The sequence below is a fragment of the Marmota flaviventris genome, chromosome 7 (assembly GCF_047511675.1).
Source record: "Marmota flaviventris isolate mMarFla1 chromosome 7, mMarFla1.hap1, whole genome shotgun sequence".
Taxonomy (NCBI): domain Eukaryota; kingdom Metazoa; phylum Chordata; class Mammalia; order Rodentia; family Sciuridae; genus Marmota; species Marmota flaviventris.
Window position 1 is genome coordinate 117387511 of NC_092504.1, and position 18962 is coordinate 117406472.

General features: G+C 37.1%; 1 protein-coding gene and 1 pseudogene across 8 annotated transcripts in view; one reads left to right on the plus strand and one right to left on the minus strand.

The window, feature by feature from the left end:
• Nucleotides 1-6002: 6002 nt before the first annotated feature.
• The window catches only part of Arfip1 (ARF interacting protein 1), a 114454-nt gene continuing 101494 nt past the window's right edge, over nt 6003-18962 (minus strand). For all 8 annotated transcript variants that reach the window (XM_027926758.2, XM_071614604.1, XM_071614605.1 and 5 more), the window contains one exon: nt 6003-7873. In XM_027926758.2, coding sequence (XP_027782559.1) covers nt 7718-7873 — 156 coding nt within the window. In that variant the 3' untranslated portion in view covers nt 6003-7717. The remainder of the gene's footprint in view (nt 7874-18962) is intronic.
• LOC114085567 (large ribosomal subunit protein eL42-like) lies at nt 14815-15132 on the plus strand (annotated as a pseudogene).

Genomic DNA, 18962 nt, shown 5'->3' on the forward strand with positions numbered 1-18962 from the left:
AATTCATTGTACGTTCCTTGTTCTTATCTGAGATAGGGGTAGGGAATAGGAAACAAGAACAACATAAACACCTGTTATTCATTTGGGGGCACTTTAAAGATCAAAGCTATTTTATTAATTTAAAAAGTACAAATTAGGCCAGGCGTGGTGGCTCATGCCGGTAACTCCAGCAGCTCAGGAGGCAGAGACAGGAGGATGGCAAGTTCAAAGCCAGCTTCAGCAATGGCAAGACGCTAAGCAACTCAGTGAGACCCTGTCTCTTAACTAAAATACAAAATAAGGCTGGGGATGTGGCTCAGTGGCCAAGTGCCCCTGGAGTCAACCCTGGAACCAAAAAAAAAAAAAAAAAAAAAAAAAGTGAAAATTAGGAAAAACTTAGCTGTCTCATATATTGTATTGGGGTTTGAATCCAGGGGTGCTTTACTACTGAGCTACATCCACAGTTCTTTTTTTTTGAGGCAGGGTCTCATTAAATTGCTGATGCTGGCCTTTAACTTGCAATGCTCCTGCCTCAGCCTCCCAAACTGCTGAGATTACAGGCATGTGCCACTCACTGAGCCTGGCCTAAAATCTTTTTATATTAAAAATGGTATTAAAATGACCAGTGTGCAAATGAAATTTATTTTAAGCAGGCTTTAACTGTAATATGAAGCTACAATTATTTCCAAGAAAAGGGTAAAAAAATGAGACACAAGAAATCTTAAACTAAAATACAGTGTTTTATTTTGGAGCTTAACTTCTTTGGTACTTTCTCACAGCTGCTGAGAAAACATCAATTTGGAAATGAGCCGAGGAGAGAAATGAAAAGGAAAAAACCCTGAGTTTGGTGAGCTCACCTATTCCTACGTGGAATGTGCTCTTCAGTCTCATATCCTGAACTCCTTCTGCTGTGTCAATTGCTGTTCCTGAAGTCTTTAGCGACAAGCAGAAAATTGCCTAACTTCCTTGAGTCTGTTTCCAAACACAAACTGATGTCTTTCCCATGCCACAGGGGGATCCTGGTATGTGCAGGAGTGGAGCAGAGAGGCACAGGCTCTACCCCAAGAAGCCGACTGCCACTCTGGGGAAGATAGAGGAAATCCTTTTGCCTCTCTGAACCAAAGAGCCTTTTTTTAAAAAATTAAAAAATGTATAAACATTTTTTGAAAAAGGTAAGACTATTATTCTGAAACACCACTTTATCTACCCACCTACTTCAACAACTGCTAACATTTTGCCATATTAAGGCATCTTTCTCTTTCCTTTTCTCCGGCTTTCTCTCCACATACAGCAGTGTGTATGTATGAATTGCGTATTTTGACTCAATCATTTAAAAGTAGATTGCAGTCACCAGGACACTTTGCCTTTAAATTCTTCAGGAACACATCTAATGCAGTTTTTTCCTTTTATTACTATAATATTCTGTCATAGCTTAAAAAATTAATGAGCTGGGTGCGGTGGCTCAGGACGCTGAGGCAGGAAGGTTGAGAGTTCAAAACCAGCCTCAGCAACTAGTGAGGCACTAAGCAACTCAGTGAGACCCTGTCTCTAAATAAATACAAAAAGGGCTGGGGATGTGGCTCAGTGGTTAAGTGTCCCTGAGTTCAATCCCTGCTACCAAAAAAAAAAAAAAAGTTAAAGTTCCTAGTAGTATCAAACATAGACTCAAAATTTTCAGTTGATCTTCAAATGTTTTATATAGCTATCTTTCAGAACATAAGCTGAAGAGCAGTTCTCATTATTTTTCTTTTGTGACAGACTTATTGAAAAGACCCAGTCAAATATCTTGTAGCATGTGCCAGATTCTGCATTTGTCCAGATGGTTTCACATGGTGTAATTTAACTTGTTCCCTAGTCCCCCGTATTCTGTACCCCGGAGTTTAAAGAAAAAGGTTCAGTTTGATCGAGATTAAGCAGTTCCATCTGTGTGACTCCAAAGTGATGTTGCATAATTTATATTGAATTGTATCTGGAGACACAAATCTCTTAGTATTTTCCTCTTCCATGATTAGTACTATGGAGAACAATTCTTTGGTATTATGGAAATATGGTTTTCCTTCAATCTTTCTCCTAGTGAGTTTAGTACTTACTGGTGATGTCAGTGTGAATCAGTTATTTTAGTGGGGGTGGCAAAATAATGATTCTTCCAATTATTCCTTTTATTTATTTATTTTTGGTTCTGGGGATGGGGCCCAGAGCCTGTACGTGCTGAGCTCTACCATGAGCTATGCCACGCCCCCTCTTTTATAAAATATATTTTTAAACTGGCCACTCTCCTGTAAACATTCTAGTGTCTTGGGTAACACCTGATGCTAATTTAGAATAAGTGCCCTGCCTTTGTTGTAATGCATTGAAATGAGCTAGTGATGCAACTGAGTACTCGTCTGCATTTGGATTTTGAGCTAAAAAAAATTGAGTATTTCTAAACTTTGTACTTGGCTCCTTTAAGAACTATGCAAGAAGCTGGGGATACAGGGTGAATAAAACAGCATCCAACACTATGCCTTTCTCAGAGCTTAGCGTCTAGCCATAGTAAGTATATACTGCTCAAAGGAAAGAATTGTAATTATCTGCTCAAAACTCTAGGTACTTTTTTCATAAAAAGCTTCCTTGGGAAGAACCAGAAATCATGTAGAGGGAGAACAGAAGCAAAACAGCATATATAAATAATTTATCAGGAATACTTTATTCCTTATGCTAAAAACTTTCTCAGGAAGACTAACAGAATTGAAAAGTTACTTTCCCTTTCTCTACTCCATGCTCTCCACCCACTTGAAAACAAAACCAAAAAACGTTTGTTTTGCTTGGGGCGGGGGTACGGGAATTGAACTCGGGGGCACTTGACCGCTGAGCCACCACCTCAGCCCTATTTTGTATTTTATTTAGAGCAACTCTCACTGAGTTGCTTAGCTGAGGCTGGCTTTGAACTCGCCATCCTCCTGTCTCAGCCTCCCGAGCCGCTGGGATTACAGGCTTGTGCCACTGGGCCCTGTGAGTTTGCTTTTCTTAGTGGAACTTCAGACACTAAACTCTAAGACACGATGAAGAATTATATGGCTTACATTACTCTTCCTTTGTGCCCTCATGCTGCCTAGGGGTACACTTCTCTCCTAAGTAATATATATAAATGACACACACATGAACCAAAAGCAAAGCAATATGAAAGTCTAAGCCAAGGAAAGTTCAAGGCCAACAGAATGGTAGCCTGTTCCTTTTAAAAACTTTTAAAAATCAACAAACAATTCATTGGATCACAGGTGCAGAAAGCTCAGTCTTTTGACTTCATGGCAAACCTTTACTTGGGTCCAAACAAAACAAACTGTTTTGGGATTTTGTGGCACATTTCATTTGTAAAAATATCACTGAAATTCCCAGCTCTGGCAGCATATTAATGAATTAATTGCACAGAAGGAATTACGGTTCTCGGTCTGGGTCTAATTTCCGTTCCTCAAATGAACAGTCTCCTTTTTCCCTATCAGGGTTAACACAGGAATAACAAGTAGTTATCAATATACATAAACTCTATGAATCAACCTTTATTTTACACAAAGATGAACTTCAGTTTCCTGTACATTAGGAGGACCACTTAGCAATTTATTATAAAGAACCATTTGTGGTAGGAAACCTGTTGAACAGGAAATGTTCAAGTGGGAACACAGAATTTAATAAAAGTCCTCAAAAGAGAAAAGTTGTTTCTATCGTAGTTCTACTTTAATAAGTTTTAAAAAATATTTTCTTAGTTGTTGATAGACCTTTATTTTATGTATTTATTTATATGTGGGGCTGAGAATCAAACCCAGTGCCTCATACTTGCCAGGCAAGTGCGTTACCACTGAGCCCCAGCCCTGTTTTTTTTTTTTTTTTTTTGGTATTGGGGACTTAACCCAGGGGCACTTAACCACTGAGCCACATCCTCAGCCCTTTTTAATTCTTTCATTGTGAGATAGGGTCTTGCTAAACTGCTTAGGGCCTCACTAAGATGCTGAGGCTGGCCTTCAATTTTTTATTCTCCTGCCTTAGCCTCCAGAGTTGCTGGGATTACAGGAGTGCACCACCACACCACACTTAATAGGTTTTGTTGCATTGTAAAAAAATAGTTAAAGACCTGTGGCCTAATGCAAAATATTACTGGCCTTTAAATCAGAATATTGCCCACTTACCATGGGACAGCCTCAACCGACAAAAAAAAAAATTGTGATCTTAAAGGGGAATCAGGTTTTCTTAATGCCTACATTTGGTTAAAACAGTAAAGCAGGATTTCAGGTGGTCTCAACTTTTCCAGGCAACTGAACAAGTCAAGGAAAGAGCTACTGGCAAAACGTATTTAGGACTATTACAAAATACAGGCATTCTAAGTAGTACTTCACAAATATTAGGAAAAAGTACACACACATGTTGTACTGAACTAGCACCTTGGATAATTTGCTTTTATTTTCCACACCTATGGTCATCTCCAGCGAAAACTAAACAAGACGGCACATTTTGAGGTAGATAAATTATTCTTCAAATTAACAATTTCAGGATGAAAAGAAACTTCAGAATTTACAAAATTTTACTTTATATAACACTTTTCAGGCTCACGTGATTTCTTTGAATGGTCAGAAAGGACAAATGTCTTATATACTTTATACTGTATCTAATATGAACCCGTGTGGAGGTGGATGGGTTACCTTTTTCAACAGGAAAGACATTTAACACATATATTGTACTTTCCTTTAGAAGGAACTTGATACAATGCTTTGGTTTAATTATGCAGGTGAAATAGCAGGACTTAAAGAAGCATTCATGTTTAGTTGCAAGCACTCATCTGATATTAGACTTGAGGATGGTGGGCTGGCTAATTTTATATATTCTGAGGCCTTTATCTGTAAAAAAAAGTGTTAGACAATCTCTGAGAAACATTTTCATTTCACACTCTATGGTATAACGTCATCAGTGTACTATGGATATTAAAAAAATGCTTAATAAAGTTTCTATTTCAGATAAGTTGTTTCTGCAAATCCAGGTCCTTCCTAGACCCAATATTTAAAAGCATTTGAATGGACAGTTCAATTTCAAGTTCAATGGACTAGTTTTCTTGAGTGTTTTCGTTTTTTCTTGACTATTTTCTATTTTTATGAGAAAAGTCAGCTACTTCCATCCATCTTCTGCTCCTATACCTCACATCTGAAAACTCCCCAAATCTTGATTGTTCAGGTCTTATCTGACTGACGGTTTTTCCTTTCCACCTAAAACATTTATAAAGTGATGCCCTGTTGATTCTATGGATTTTTTGCATACTGGCTTTAAATAAAAGCTAACCAGGCACATGTGGTATGCTCTGGGAGGTGTAAACTGGCAAAATACAACACAGTCTTAGGAGTGTGCATATACTCTGAGGGTCGGTCCATCTTTACTTCCAGGAGTATAACTTAAGGGAATAATTAGAAGAGTACAAAGATGAACATATGCCTGTTAAAAGTTATCCAAACCTAAGATTATGATATAAAAAATTGGTAATTAAAACATCCAACTTTAGGAGGGTTAGGTGGTTCCATGCAGTACTTATTCACTTAAGAAAGTGGTTGTTATCTTTCATTTTATGAAACTTTTCTTATTTCTTTCTACAACAAATATGAATTACTTTTCTAACAAAGCAAATGTACCTCTGGCTAGTATGTTACTATTCTTATTTCTTTTGCACACGTACCCACTACTCAGAGTCACTGACATTTTCAGTTTATTCTGAAAAATTATTAATTCATACGGATGAAACTAGTTAGCTGTTTTGCTAATACATTGTTTACTGAGATGTGGTGAGACTGGACAGGTTCAGTTTCCAAAAGAGATTCAAATTGAAGGAAAAGAAAACTGAGCAAAACAATTATAAGTAACAGAAGCATTATTTCTTGTTGCTGTATTATTTCTTGTTGCTGGTTTTTTTTTTTTTTTTCTTTTTTAAAGTTCAGGGGGAAAATGCTATGTTCTCAGAATTTCTAAATAGTTATTTCTTATTTAAAACTCTGAGGGCAAGAGAAACAAGATACTGCAGCAAACACTTTTAATAAGAATACAAAATTCACACCAGAGGCACGTTCTGGGGAATGTAAATGAACTATCACAAGTAAGTTATTCTGCTGGAAGAATAAAATAAGGCTCTCAAGAGTACAAATATACAGGAGGGAATGACTGAAAATAAGCTGATGATTTACAATCACATTACACTGTATTAAGCACTCAAAACAGGCATATTAATTAAAAAGCCAGCTAAAAGGCATTGAACGTATATAACAAATTTACAGTCCACAAAGTTCATGGATAACAATAATTTTAAGTACTTCATTTCAACACAATAGAAATGAACAAGTGAGACACCTCTCAAAATATTACTTTATGTCTATGACAAAAATCAAAAGAACTTTACATTTAAAGAGGATTACATTATTGAGGAACCATACAGTTGGACATGGGCCAACCACGAAGAACACAAAACCAAATGTGCTGCACAGCTGAGACAGTACTGGCCTTCCCAATCATCATCCTCTCCTCTTACAGCCACACTGTTCCATGTGACCTTTTCATTACTCAAATGAAAAAGTCCTTCTGCTGCTCATTCCTTAAAAGGACTCAAGAGAAACCAAACAGCAAGCTCAAATGTTGATTCCACTGTAAACCTCAAATGTGGTTTAATGAGGCCAAAGAAACTCAATCTTTATACATGTGCTCCTTCCCAAGGAACAGACACATCAAACATTATCTGAAAGGGGTTTCTTCATGGATTATGTACATTGGTTGAACAAGAATTACTGTATCTGAGAAGGCACATATCTGTGATTTAAGGCTTAATTGGTATTGTTACATATGGAAGTCAATGAAAGCTCTCTAGGAATTTACGACTATAAAAATGAAATTTACCCCCAAACTAGTGTTCTAAGTACAGATTTCTACTCTAGAAACCATCATGAATTTCCATTCTCAAGTCCACCTGTAAAAAAAAAACTCTTTTAACCAGGTTTCGTTATAAATCAAAAGAAATTGCTAACATAACTGCCCAGTGACTCTGGGTGATACAAATTCATAAACTTAAGGACCCACCATAGAAATGACAAGTGTTATTCCTGTGTCTTTAAAATAAAGATGCTGAAGAAAATTATAATGGTAAAGATTCATTTTAAAAAAGGTGTTTACCACAACTCCATGAGCCAATCAATCATTCATTAGAACTGCCACCTCTGTGTGGATGCTGCAGAAACGCCATATAATTTACTTTGCAAAATAGTTTCTCTTCTCTTTAAGACAATACATGAAAATGAATCTCTTAAAGATGTTTAATATATTCATATATAAAATATCTGATGTTGATACAAATCATGTAAACCTCCCTCTGGAAAAGTTACAACTGGTCCTCGATTCCAGGACCAAAAACCTCAAATTTTTATCTTGTCAGTGCAAATCTATATTAGATGTTTTCAAACTACAGAAATAGCCATCAACCCTCACAATACAAAAGGATTTCTCAAAAAGGAAAATTACTGTGTTTGGATTAGAGAATTTATGTTTTACATTAAAACTACCAACCTTCCCATCAAATTTAACAGTTCAATTGTTAAGGTATGAAAAGGGAAAAATTAAAGCTTTGTGCAAGAATCACTACAATGGTTGTTAACCTTCATCACGTCCCCCAACTCTGCTTAATTCTTATCAGATTAGGTTGGTTTAGAAATTCCTTTTTTTTTTTTTCTCCTCTCCAGTTGAGATTTTACTGTTCTTCAAGCCAAGATGGGGCATCCACTCCAGGGGTTTTCAATTTGATATGGAACTGTTTCAGTGTCTGTTCAAGCTGCTTCTGATTCCCAGCAAAGTAGGCGGCGATGGCATTGTGGAAAAGGACCAGCTGATTGTGCAATACTTTAACCTGTGGACACGGCAGAAGGACAAGACCAAGCATTAACACCAAGGACACGAGATGGAAGGTGACATACTACATCCCTAATGAATCACCGTCTCTCTCCTCAAGAAAAGCCACTTTAATAGAGACAGCATTTCACATATACCAAGTATTATGGGTCACTGAGCCTTTGATAACTTTTTAATTACCCTGAAGGAAAAAAGTCAGTTTTAAGATGCTAAATATATCCCGTGTAAATCTTCAATATACCTTCTATGCAAGTGCTCTACCGTTGAGCTAAGTCCCAGCTCTGTTAATAATTTTCAAACATTATTGAGAGCAGTAATTTAAATATCACTAAATTTACCCTCAAACTAAGTATATTCAAAATCATGTGAGATACCTAAAAGGGAAATTATATATAATTACTTACAATAAATGCTATATACCAGGTATGGACACACTGAAAGCTACGGTTTACATAAAACTGTGTAGGCTGGATACTTTAAAACACTGCATTTCTTTGTAAAGAATCAAGCAATGGGAGCAAACATTGTCCAGAAAGTCAATTTATTCAAAGTTCTTATGACTTGGTTATTTCCAATTGCTTTTTATTTTAGTGATATCAAGAGTAAGTTTTACCAAGTTAGATAAGTTTTAACTACTTCTATCTTAAAGAAATAAGCAAACCACCAGTCGCAGTGGTGTATGCGTGTAATCCCAGCAGCTGGGGAGGCCGAGACAAAAGGATCGAGAGTTCAAAGCCAGCTTCAGCAAAAAGTGAGGTGCTAAACAACTCAGCGAGACCCTGTCTCTAAATAAAATGCAAAAAATAGGGCTGTGAATGTGGTTCAGTGGTTGACTGCCCCTGAGTTCAATCCCCGGTACCCCTCCCCTCCCCAATCCCCCCCAAAAAGAAATGAGCAAACCATCAAAAAGATTTATGAATTACGGGCTGGGGTTGTGGCTCAGTGGTAGAGTGCTTGCCTAGCATGTAAAATAAAGTCCAATGACAACTAAAAAATATATATATTAAAAAAAGAATATATTAAAAAAATTTATGAATCGTTTCCTGAGGTCTTATTTATAATAACTGCAAAATAAAATTATTACTATTATAATTTTTTTGGTATTGGGATTTGAACCCAGGACTACTCTGCCATTGAGCCACATCCCTAGCCCTTTTTATTTTTGAGTCAGCACCTCAATAAGATGTTGAGGCTCGCCTCAAACTTGAGATCCTTCTGCCTTACCCTCCTGAGATGCTGGGATTACAGGTATGCACCACTGTGCAACTGCTAGGCAAGTGCTCTGCCATTGAGCTAGAGTCCCAGCCCATAAAACTGAGCTTTAATAATTTTAATGATATAAAAAGTCTAAATGAAAAAAATATATAAAATTTTATACATGGTATGATATCTGAATTCACTATCTTTCTTTCTCAATTTCCAAAAATGTTTTCTAAAACCAAGCTGCTCTCAGTTGCTCTGCCACTGTGACTAGTTGCCAGGGAGGCTCAAAGGAAAGCACCAAGAGTAAAATGCTTCATCCAAGGGTGGAAAAACTCCTGTTATGTCCTTGGAGGCTAAAGCATTCCTTTTTTTGGTACCAGGGATTGAACCCAGAGGCACTTAACCACTGAGTCATACCTCTTGCCTTTTATTTTTTTATTTTGAGACAGGGTTTTGCTAAGATGCTTAGGCCCTCACTAAATTGCTGAGGTTGGATTTGAACTTGCGATCCTCTTGCATCAGCCTCCCAAGCCGCTGGGATTACAGGTGTGCACCACAGTGCCTGGGCTAGATGCTAAAGCATTTCTTGAATGAGAATTTTAAAAAATCCTACATCATGAAGAAAAAGATCGATAAATTAAATTACATTAAAACTGAGTTTCTGTTCATCAAAAGGGAGTGAAAAGACAAGCTACAAACTGGGTAAAGATATCTGCGTTATATGTAACTGACGAAGGATATGTATCTAGAAAATGCGAAGAGCTCCCATAAACCAAAAATAGCCCCATTAAGAAAGATTAGGGTTTGGGATGTAGCTCAGTGGTAGAGCATTTGTTTAGTATATGCGAAGCTTTGGGTTCTACCCTCAGCTCTGTGAAAGAAAAGAAGGAAGGAAGGAAGAGATAGAGAAAGAGAGGGAGAGAGGGAGGGAGAAAGAGGTAGGTAGGTGGTGAAGAGGGAGATGGGGAGAGGGAGAGAAGGAAGGAAGGAAGGAGAGCATAACATTGTACAAAGGAGGAAACGGGAATGACCAACTACATCTGAAAAGACATCCAGCTTCATTAGGAAACAGGAAGATGCAAAACTAAAACTAACATGGGGTACTATTTTACACCCTCACCTCAGGAAAATGTAAAACAATAAAAACTCATATAAATATATTGCTGATCAGTGGTATTAATGATATATAATTACTTTTGAAAACAATTATTAACAGTAAAGTGAAAGAAACATGCTGCAGAACACAATTTAATTCCTAAAACTCTGCCCTAGAAAAACGTGCACAGGTACCCCATGACATATGCTAGGCATGAGTTCTCCCACTGGACCACATCTCCAGCCTTGTTTATTTTGACAGAGGGTCCCACTAGGTTGCTGAGGCTGGACTTGAACTTGTGATCCACCTGCCTCAGCCTCCTGAGTAGCTGAGATCACAGGTGTATGCCACCGTGTCTGGCTGAATTTAACATTTTTTTTAATCATTAAAAGGAAAAGATTATAAAAGATAAAGTATGTCTATATCATAACTTTTCTGAGGACCTGGAGTGTTCACTACAGACAGCCCCACTAAAATATTACTTAAATTCATTCATCCAATAAATATTACTGAGGTTCTATTAAACATCAGACGCTATTCCAGGGGCTGGACATGCAAGCAATCAACAAAAGGCAAACATCTCCACTTGCAATAAGTTTATACTCTTTTAAGGGAAGAAAGAGAAACAAGATAGGTCAAATGTACAGTATGTTTCAGAGAAAAGTAAAGCAGCAACGGGAAATATGAGATGCATATGTCAGTGAGCATTTCGCCATTTAAAAAGGCAGGCGCTAGGAGACTTCATGTGAGTGGCAGCTGAGAAGACCTGAGAAGAGAAGGGTTGCTTCAGGATATCTGGAACAAAAAAATCTAGACAGAAAAAATATTATATACAAAGGCACTGGGGCGGGCAGTGTGCTTAGTATGCTTAAGAAAAGGCACTGAGGCCAGCTGGGCAGAGCTGAATAAGGTCTGGTAAGAGATGTGGTTAGATAAGGAGTGGGACTAGATGGTGGAAGATCTTAGAATCCTTCTCTGAATGAGAGGAAAAGCCACTGGGAGATTCTGGGGGGGGGGGGGAAATGACAATATCTAACTTAATAAATATGCAAGGGTGGAAGTAGAGAGGCCTGTTATTGCCACTGGGTGACGGATAAGGGTGGCAGAGGTGTGATTCCAACACGACAGGAAGGTGGAACCAGTGGGATTTGTTGCCAAAGATGTGGGGTGTGGGAGCAAGAGAACAGCCAAAAATGATGCCAAGACTTGGGCCCTAAGCAACTGAAAGGATGACGCTGCCATATATTGAAATGGGAAGATGGAGGGGGCAGGTGTGGCAGAGGGGAAGGGGACTATTGAGAGAGCTGGGTTCTAGATAAGCAGGGCGGGCTGGAGGTAACTCGAGAGTCACAACATACAGATGATATTTTAAGCCATGTGACTAGATAAGCTTATCAGAGAGTGCATAGATTGAAAAGGGACCCGAGGACTAAGTCATCAGCAGTAAACCCGTACACTTACACCTCAACTCAAAATGGAGCACGGGTCTAAATGTCAGAACTAAAGCAACAAACTTACAGAAAAAAACATAGGAGAAAAATCTTAATAGTCTTGAGTTTGAGAAGGAATTTTAAATAGTACACACAAAGCATAAATTATAAAAAACAATAAACTAGACTTCATAAAAATATTTTTTTCTCTTCAGAAGAGTCTATTATAAAAATGAAAAGGTAAGCCATAAACTGGGAGAAAATATGTATCAAAGAACTTGATTGTAGGATATATAAAGGATTCTTAGGGGCTGGGGATATAGCTTAGTGACAGAATGCATGTTTATCATGTCCAAGGCCTTGAACTAGATCCCCAGTACTTTAAAATGAAAGAATTCTTAGAATTGAATAAGATGACAACCCAATAAAAAATGAGCAAAAGATTTGAACAGGTAGTTCACCAAGGAAATATTCAGATGGCAAGCAAACACATGAAAACATGCTCAAAATCTTTAGTTATTACAAAAATCCAAATTAAACCCACCACGAGATGCTACTGCACAACCACAGAATGACTGACCATAACCTATTGGCAAGGACACAGAACATAAAATGTACAACCATCTTGAAAGTTTGTCAGTTTCTTATAAAGCTAAGCATATACCTATGATCTAATGCAACCATTCCACTTCTTGGGATCTGAAGTGAGGGAAGGAAGCCTATCCACACAGACTGTACATCAATGGTCATAGTAGCTTTACTTGTGACAGCTGAAAACTGGAAAAAACTCAATGTCAACCAAGAGTGAAGAGATGAACAAATCGGGGTTTTCCCATATAATGGTACACTACTCAGCAACGAATACACCGATACATGCAACACAGATGAGTGATAAGAACACTGTTCAGTGAAAGGAGGAAAAGAGAGAGTGTGAACTGTTTGGTTTCATTTATATGAAATTTAGAAAGATGCAACATTTCCCCCTCTGTGAAGGCTTTCACACTAGTAACCTATTTAGGTCAAAAAGTCATTTTCCACCTGTTCTAACAGTATTATTTGGCCAATTTTTGTTTTGCTATTTTGGATGATTCCTGGCTCATCCAAGAATTGTTCACTGTTTTCACATTTCACACGCTAATTGTTTTCACATAGTAACTAAAGGACTTCCTTATTTTTAGTGTGAAAGTTCAATTTTCATAAACAGACTCTGATCAGTTACTTTACTACTGAGTCACAAAAGATTTTTGTTTCAAATTTCAATTCCCAGTGGTTTATAATTACAGAACAAAAGCAGAGCATGTGATCACGTCACATATTAGACATGTAGACAATTACAGAGAAAGAAAGAAAGAGGAAAAGGCATCAGAAAATTTAACTCTGCAAATGTCTACACAAGTCAGTTTCTTTCCTCACCCACTGAGGTCTGTGAGGGCTGAACACAGAGGGCTGGGCCAGCTCCTCTGGTAGCTAAGGAAGACTTGGAGCTCGGTAATGAAGCCTCACACTGAGTGTGTTACCTACCCCCCCTCCCCCCCAAGGAAACTTAATCCATGGGACATCAAAGACAGGGTGCTTTTTAGGTCTGAGTTCTAGTTTTCACAACAAAATGATACGATACTCATATTCACCAAAACATCCTCCCAATAATTGTGAGAAGGTTGGTGAGTAGAGCCTTTTGAAATACACACACACTCTAGAGCAGTCCTTGGTATTTAGACAGAACAACTAGTGATTCACAGCTTGCATTTAAAATGTAAAAACACAAGGAAAAAACTCTAACTGTAAAGTATAAAATTTCATTCCCATTTTAATATCAGAAACTGTTTTCCTTTTAATATGCTAATAGTTTTCACTCTAACACTAAAACAGATAAATCAATTCATTTTTCTATTAGTACTGATTTTGTGAATACTCATATTTGGTTTTGATGGTAATGTTTTCAAAATCAGATACAAACTTAAATAAGAATGTTGACTCTTGTCCAGTCCAAATATTACTAAATAAAAAATAAAGGGAAATTAAAGTAAGTTAATAAGCCAATTTTCAGTATGAAAATACCTTTCAAACTTCATGAGTTACAAATTAGAATACTTTGATTTTCTATTTAAAAAAAATTTTAGTTGCCCATGGACAAAGTACCTTTATTTTATTTATTATTTTATGCAGTACTGGGGATTGAACCCAGTGCCTCACACATGTTAGGCAAGTGCTCTACCACTGAGCCACAACCCCAGCCCTTCTGCCTAGTTTTGATTTACTAATTTGCACTATGATGTACATTCATACAATGTCCTCAATGCAGTTCTGCCAGATATGTTACAGATAATTCTCAGGATGTTTTTGGTTATTAAGTAAGTAGAAATCATTGCCACTTAAAAAGAGTAATTAAGTAATATTAGAAAAGCAGTTGCAAGACTCTTTATAAGACTACTTATGAAATTACCTCCAGACTATGTGTATAAGGTTATGTGAAACAAATGAATTCTGTGTTTAGATATGGTGCCATCCTCCAAATATCTGGTTTATGCATATGCATATATTTCAAATCTGAGAAAATCTGAAATCTAAAAGGGTCAATCTAGGAAAGATTCTGAATTCTCAGTAGAAGTGGTGTAGGGAGAGAGATGAAGAAAGTGAGGTGGGAAAGGTCAGATCCTACTTTAAGGAAAAAGGACAAAAGCCAAGAATGCTCCAGGAAATATTTAAGTTTTCAGACTATGAGAACTAAGGAGTGCACATAATCAAGAAAAGAGCCACATATTTTTAGTAAACTATGCTTTAATAGGGTGGAGCAACACTAACTTTTGAGAAGCACTTTCTGTATCACAGATAAAATATTATTCTTGCTGGATGCAGTAGTGCACGCCTGTAATACAGCAGCTTGGGAGGCTGAGGCAGGAAGATCACGAGTTCAAAGCCAGTCTCAGCAACTCAGAGGTGCTAAGCAACTCAGTGAGACCTTGTCTCTAAATAAAATACAAAAAAGGGATGGGGATGTGGTTCAGTGGCCAAGAGCCCCTGAGTTCTATCCTTGGTACTCTCTCCCTCAAAAAAAACCCCAAACATTATTCTTGAAGTCAGGGCTGGACTGCAATAGTTTAAACAGGAGTCTCCATTGCTCAGAACCCAGGGAAGGACCTTGTAAGAAAGGGAAGACTAGACACACTCTCTTGGCTTGGTTTTTATTGTGTAGATACCACTACTATAAATATGGTCAATGTACCTAAAACCTGAAGGACTTTGTAAAAAGTGTGGCAAACACCAGCCTCACAAAGTGACCCAGTATGAGAAAGGCAAGGATTCCCTTTATACCCCAGGAAAGAGGCTCTACGATGGGAAGCAGAGCGGCTATGGTGGGCAGACAAGGCCAATCTTCTGCAAGAGGCTAAAACCATGAAGAAGATTGTGCTAAGACTTGAATGTGATGAGCCAAACTGTAGATCCAAGAGGATGCTGGCCATCAAGAGACACAAGCATTTAGAACCGGGAGGAGACAAGAAGAGAAAGGGTCAAGTGATCCAGTTTTAAACTTTTTGATTTTTTTTTTCATTTAATTTTGAGGGTAAAATATTAAAACTAGAAAAATTACCTGGGAATTAGTCACCTACTATCACCTATAGTAATATAATCATAAAAAAACATTATTTTTATATCTACTTGGTATATAGTATATTATCTCCATAGTAGAGGGAGAGAGGGCAGAGTGTGAGAGAGAGAAAGGGAGGGAGGGAAGGAGGGAAAGAGAAGGAGGGCAGCAGATACGGAAGGAGGGACGAACCAGACTCAGCTGAATAACCTGTCCAAGGTTAGACTGCTAAGGAGGTAGACAGGATTTAGGGAATTTGGAAGTGTCTCATCCCAAGATGGGTTCACGCTCTTTCATCTACTCGTGACTTGCTGCTATTCATAGGGCAGTAAGCATTTTTAAAAACTTAAAAAAAAAAAAAAAATGAACAAGGGCAGCAGAGCACTTACAGGAAGGGTAGTGATGTAGAGACAGACTCACTTTAACCTCATTCTTAATTTTGTCTAGCCTTAACGTTGCAACTTAATATCCTTGGAACAAGGATCTAACAAAGGGATGGGGTAGATGAAAGGAAAGTGAATTCTTTGTATATTTATGAAGAATAGTACAATACTAGGCTTTCATATACTCTTCCATATATACAGAATAGGGAAAAAACTTGACTAAACTATTAATATCCTAACTGGGAAAATTTAAAGTGGTTAAAAGTACAGATAAAACACAATAGCAAAGCAGATATTTCAAACAGGAGCAAGAGGTAACAATTACAGACAAAAATGAGATGACAACAAATTTGACAAATTTTCAAAAGCTAACATCAGAAACAATTACAGTAATTTAGAAATACACTAAATCATTGTGAGCTCAATCACAAAGAACTTTCATAAAGATCTGCCAAACAATGAGCAATCCAGATCAGATATAAGCAAAACCACTATAGCAACATCTGTTGAGTGACCTAAACATACTATACAATACCTTAATTGTTAAAGGGCAAAACAAACTCCAACACTGACTCCTAAGACAGAAAGACAAAACAGGTTTTAAACAGAAACTGGGTAAGAAGTTTAAAAGGAGGACTGACATACAGTGTCAAGTGGAAGACACTGAAAGCTTCCTTCTGCCTGCATGGCACCTATCATTAGAAGACAAACACCTTTTACAAAGTCACCAACTGAAAAACTTCAGAGATAAGCAGTACTCTGTTGACATAAAAAACATACGAAAGGTCCATTATTTTTCCAAATCAAATTTAGATTACATACATTCTTATTCAGAGAATTAAAAAAAAACACACACACACACATTTCCCAGTTAAAGTTATTAGTTTTAATATATTCACAACTGTTAAGTTCTTCAAAGTAATTACTGCCTCTCCCAATAATTCTATGAAATAGGGGTTTTTATTAAGTATAGCAAAATATTGGGGCAACAGGTTGGTAAGCATGTCGGTAAGCATGTGAGGAAAATGTAAAACAAACGGTTCTTTGGTAAGAAGTCCCCCACCACCAACAGGTAAAGCTCAACTCCATTCTTTACACCTATTTCAAAATTGACAGTTATGTGCTTCCCTGGCCCCTGCTGATTCTTTTCCCAGGAAGCAAGAGGCTGGAGAATAATAAGCAGAAAAGATACTCGCCTTGGCCTTTATTACGTTTGTGGAGTATCATTTTATTAGTTCAAAATAGCTTTGGAAATGCTTGTCATGTCAAAGCAGCTACTGGTTGAGAAAGAGAAACACTATCAAAAATATGGGTGTGGGCATTGGAAAGGCAACAAGAGAAGGAAAGACAAATAGGAACTGAAAGTGGAGGTGGAAGAATAGACTATTTTTCTGACTCACTGGGATAGGTTTCAGCAAATCACTGACAGGTAGAAAAAAAAAAAAAAAAAAAGTCCTGTTCCAGTCAAACCACCTAGCAGGTATTTTGGGACCACAGTAACATATTTCTTCATTAAATTCTATATTTTTTCTTTTCATGCTTAACTTAGCATTTTATAATGATAGACAGGATTAGGCATAATGATATCCCTAAAACAAGTACCTTACACAATGAAATGAATAAAAAAAAAAGTCTTGAAAATTTAAAGGAATAAGGATAGAAAATCAGAATACTACAAGTTTAAGAGGAACAAAGAAACCTTGTTATCAAATTTTAAACTTTTAATCAAATAAAGTATAGATGACTCATGGAAGATATGGGGGTCAACATGAAAGTGCTGAGTCACTACTGAGAGAATTTCCTGGAAAGGTTAAAAGGAATACTGCAAAGTCAAATTTTTCAACACTGTTATTGTCTTTGGAGGTTTTACTCAGAAATACTAATTAATGGTTTTACTTTTAGCAAGTAGAAGCGACTGTAACCTTAACTAAAAAAAGTGCAGTAACAACACAGCCACAAGCTATGGCACTTTTGCAACAAACTCAACAAATATGCATGACAAGTGATCTGTTCAAATCTCATGCTGATGACTTAAAAACAAACCCACATCACAAAACATGTTCTGTTGTGGAACAGACATAGCACAGCAATTGTGGTTAGGAAGTAAAATTTTGTTAAGTGAATTCTTTTCAAAGTGAAAGGCACACACAATCTCCTCCCTACTAACACACAACAGAAACTACAACCCTACCATGCATACAAGCCGTCCACTTCTGACCAAGGATCAGAAAACATTTAAGTATTTAATGATTGTAAAAAGCCCAGTCAAATGTAAGAACCACCAATTCATAATTATAAAGATATCATTCTGGAAGGCTTTTAAATCTTGCGTACAAAATAACTTCTTCAAAAGCACCTTGACAGAAATCTGAACACAACGGACAAGAAAACAAACACTCTTCAGAGTCAGCAAGGCTCGCTCCTCCCCAGCACCCTCTCTGACTTTCGTTCCTGCTCATTCTCAGATGACTGCAAAGTACCCTGGTTTGGGATGGTATGGCTTGGAGGAGTCTAATTTCAAAATCAATCCACAACCTGAAATTCTCCCCCCTTCTCACCGTTCTTTTTGGTTTATATACAGTTAATTTCTTCTTCTGTGTAGGTTTAGAAAAAAAGATTAAAAGTGGTAGAATAAGTAGAAGACAAACCAGCAGCACAGTAAACACTGACCAAATGTGAAAACACTTTCTCATATAAATGAAGAGCACTATCTCATGTTATTTGTCATTTAAGAGTGTCATTTAATAATGATGTAGGTAGCTCATGTCCTAGCAAGTTAGCTATTTTTCTATTTTCTCCAGCACAGAATTGATCATTGGATTTTAAAGCAAAGAGGAAAATTATAGACTCTGACAATGTTTGAAAACTGGAAATTAATTCTGAGCTTCATTTTGGAAAAATGAATAGGCACGCTATTTAAAAAACAAACACTTTTCAGCTGTAGTTTCCTTTCTTTATAAAAAACTTATTTTTTAATAGGTGGAACATCACATGATCCCTGATTTTCCCTTTACAACATATACCATAGCCTGTATGTATGTAATTGTTTGGTTTTATGTACTGTGTGTAATGCCTACTTGTATGTATGTAAAGTCTATTTTCCCTACTTGATTTTAGGCTCTATGAAGACAAGACTATTATACCTCTATTCCCTAACCTATGGCTGGCATATAAAAAGCAATAGATGAATATTTACAGAATAAAAAAAGAAAATGTCAAAGGTGCCCATTACACACCAATCTGCTCCTACTACTTCACATATGTTTTATTTTACCTGTTATCTATTTCTCTTGAAACCTTCAGTTCATTCCATTTCTACTATTATCACCTTCATCCGCTCTAAGCTCTTTTCTAAACTACTATATTCATTCTTAGGTCCTACTATAATC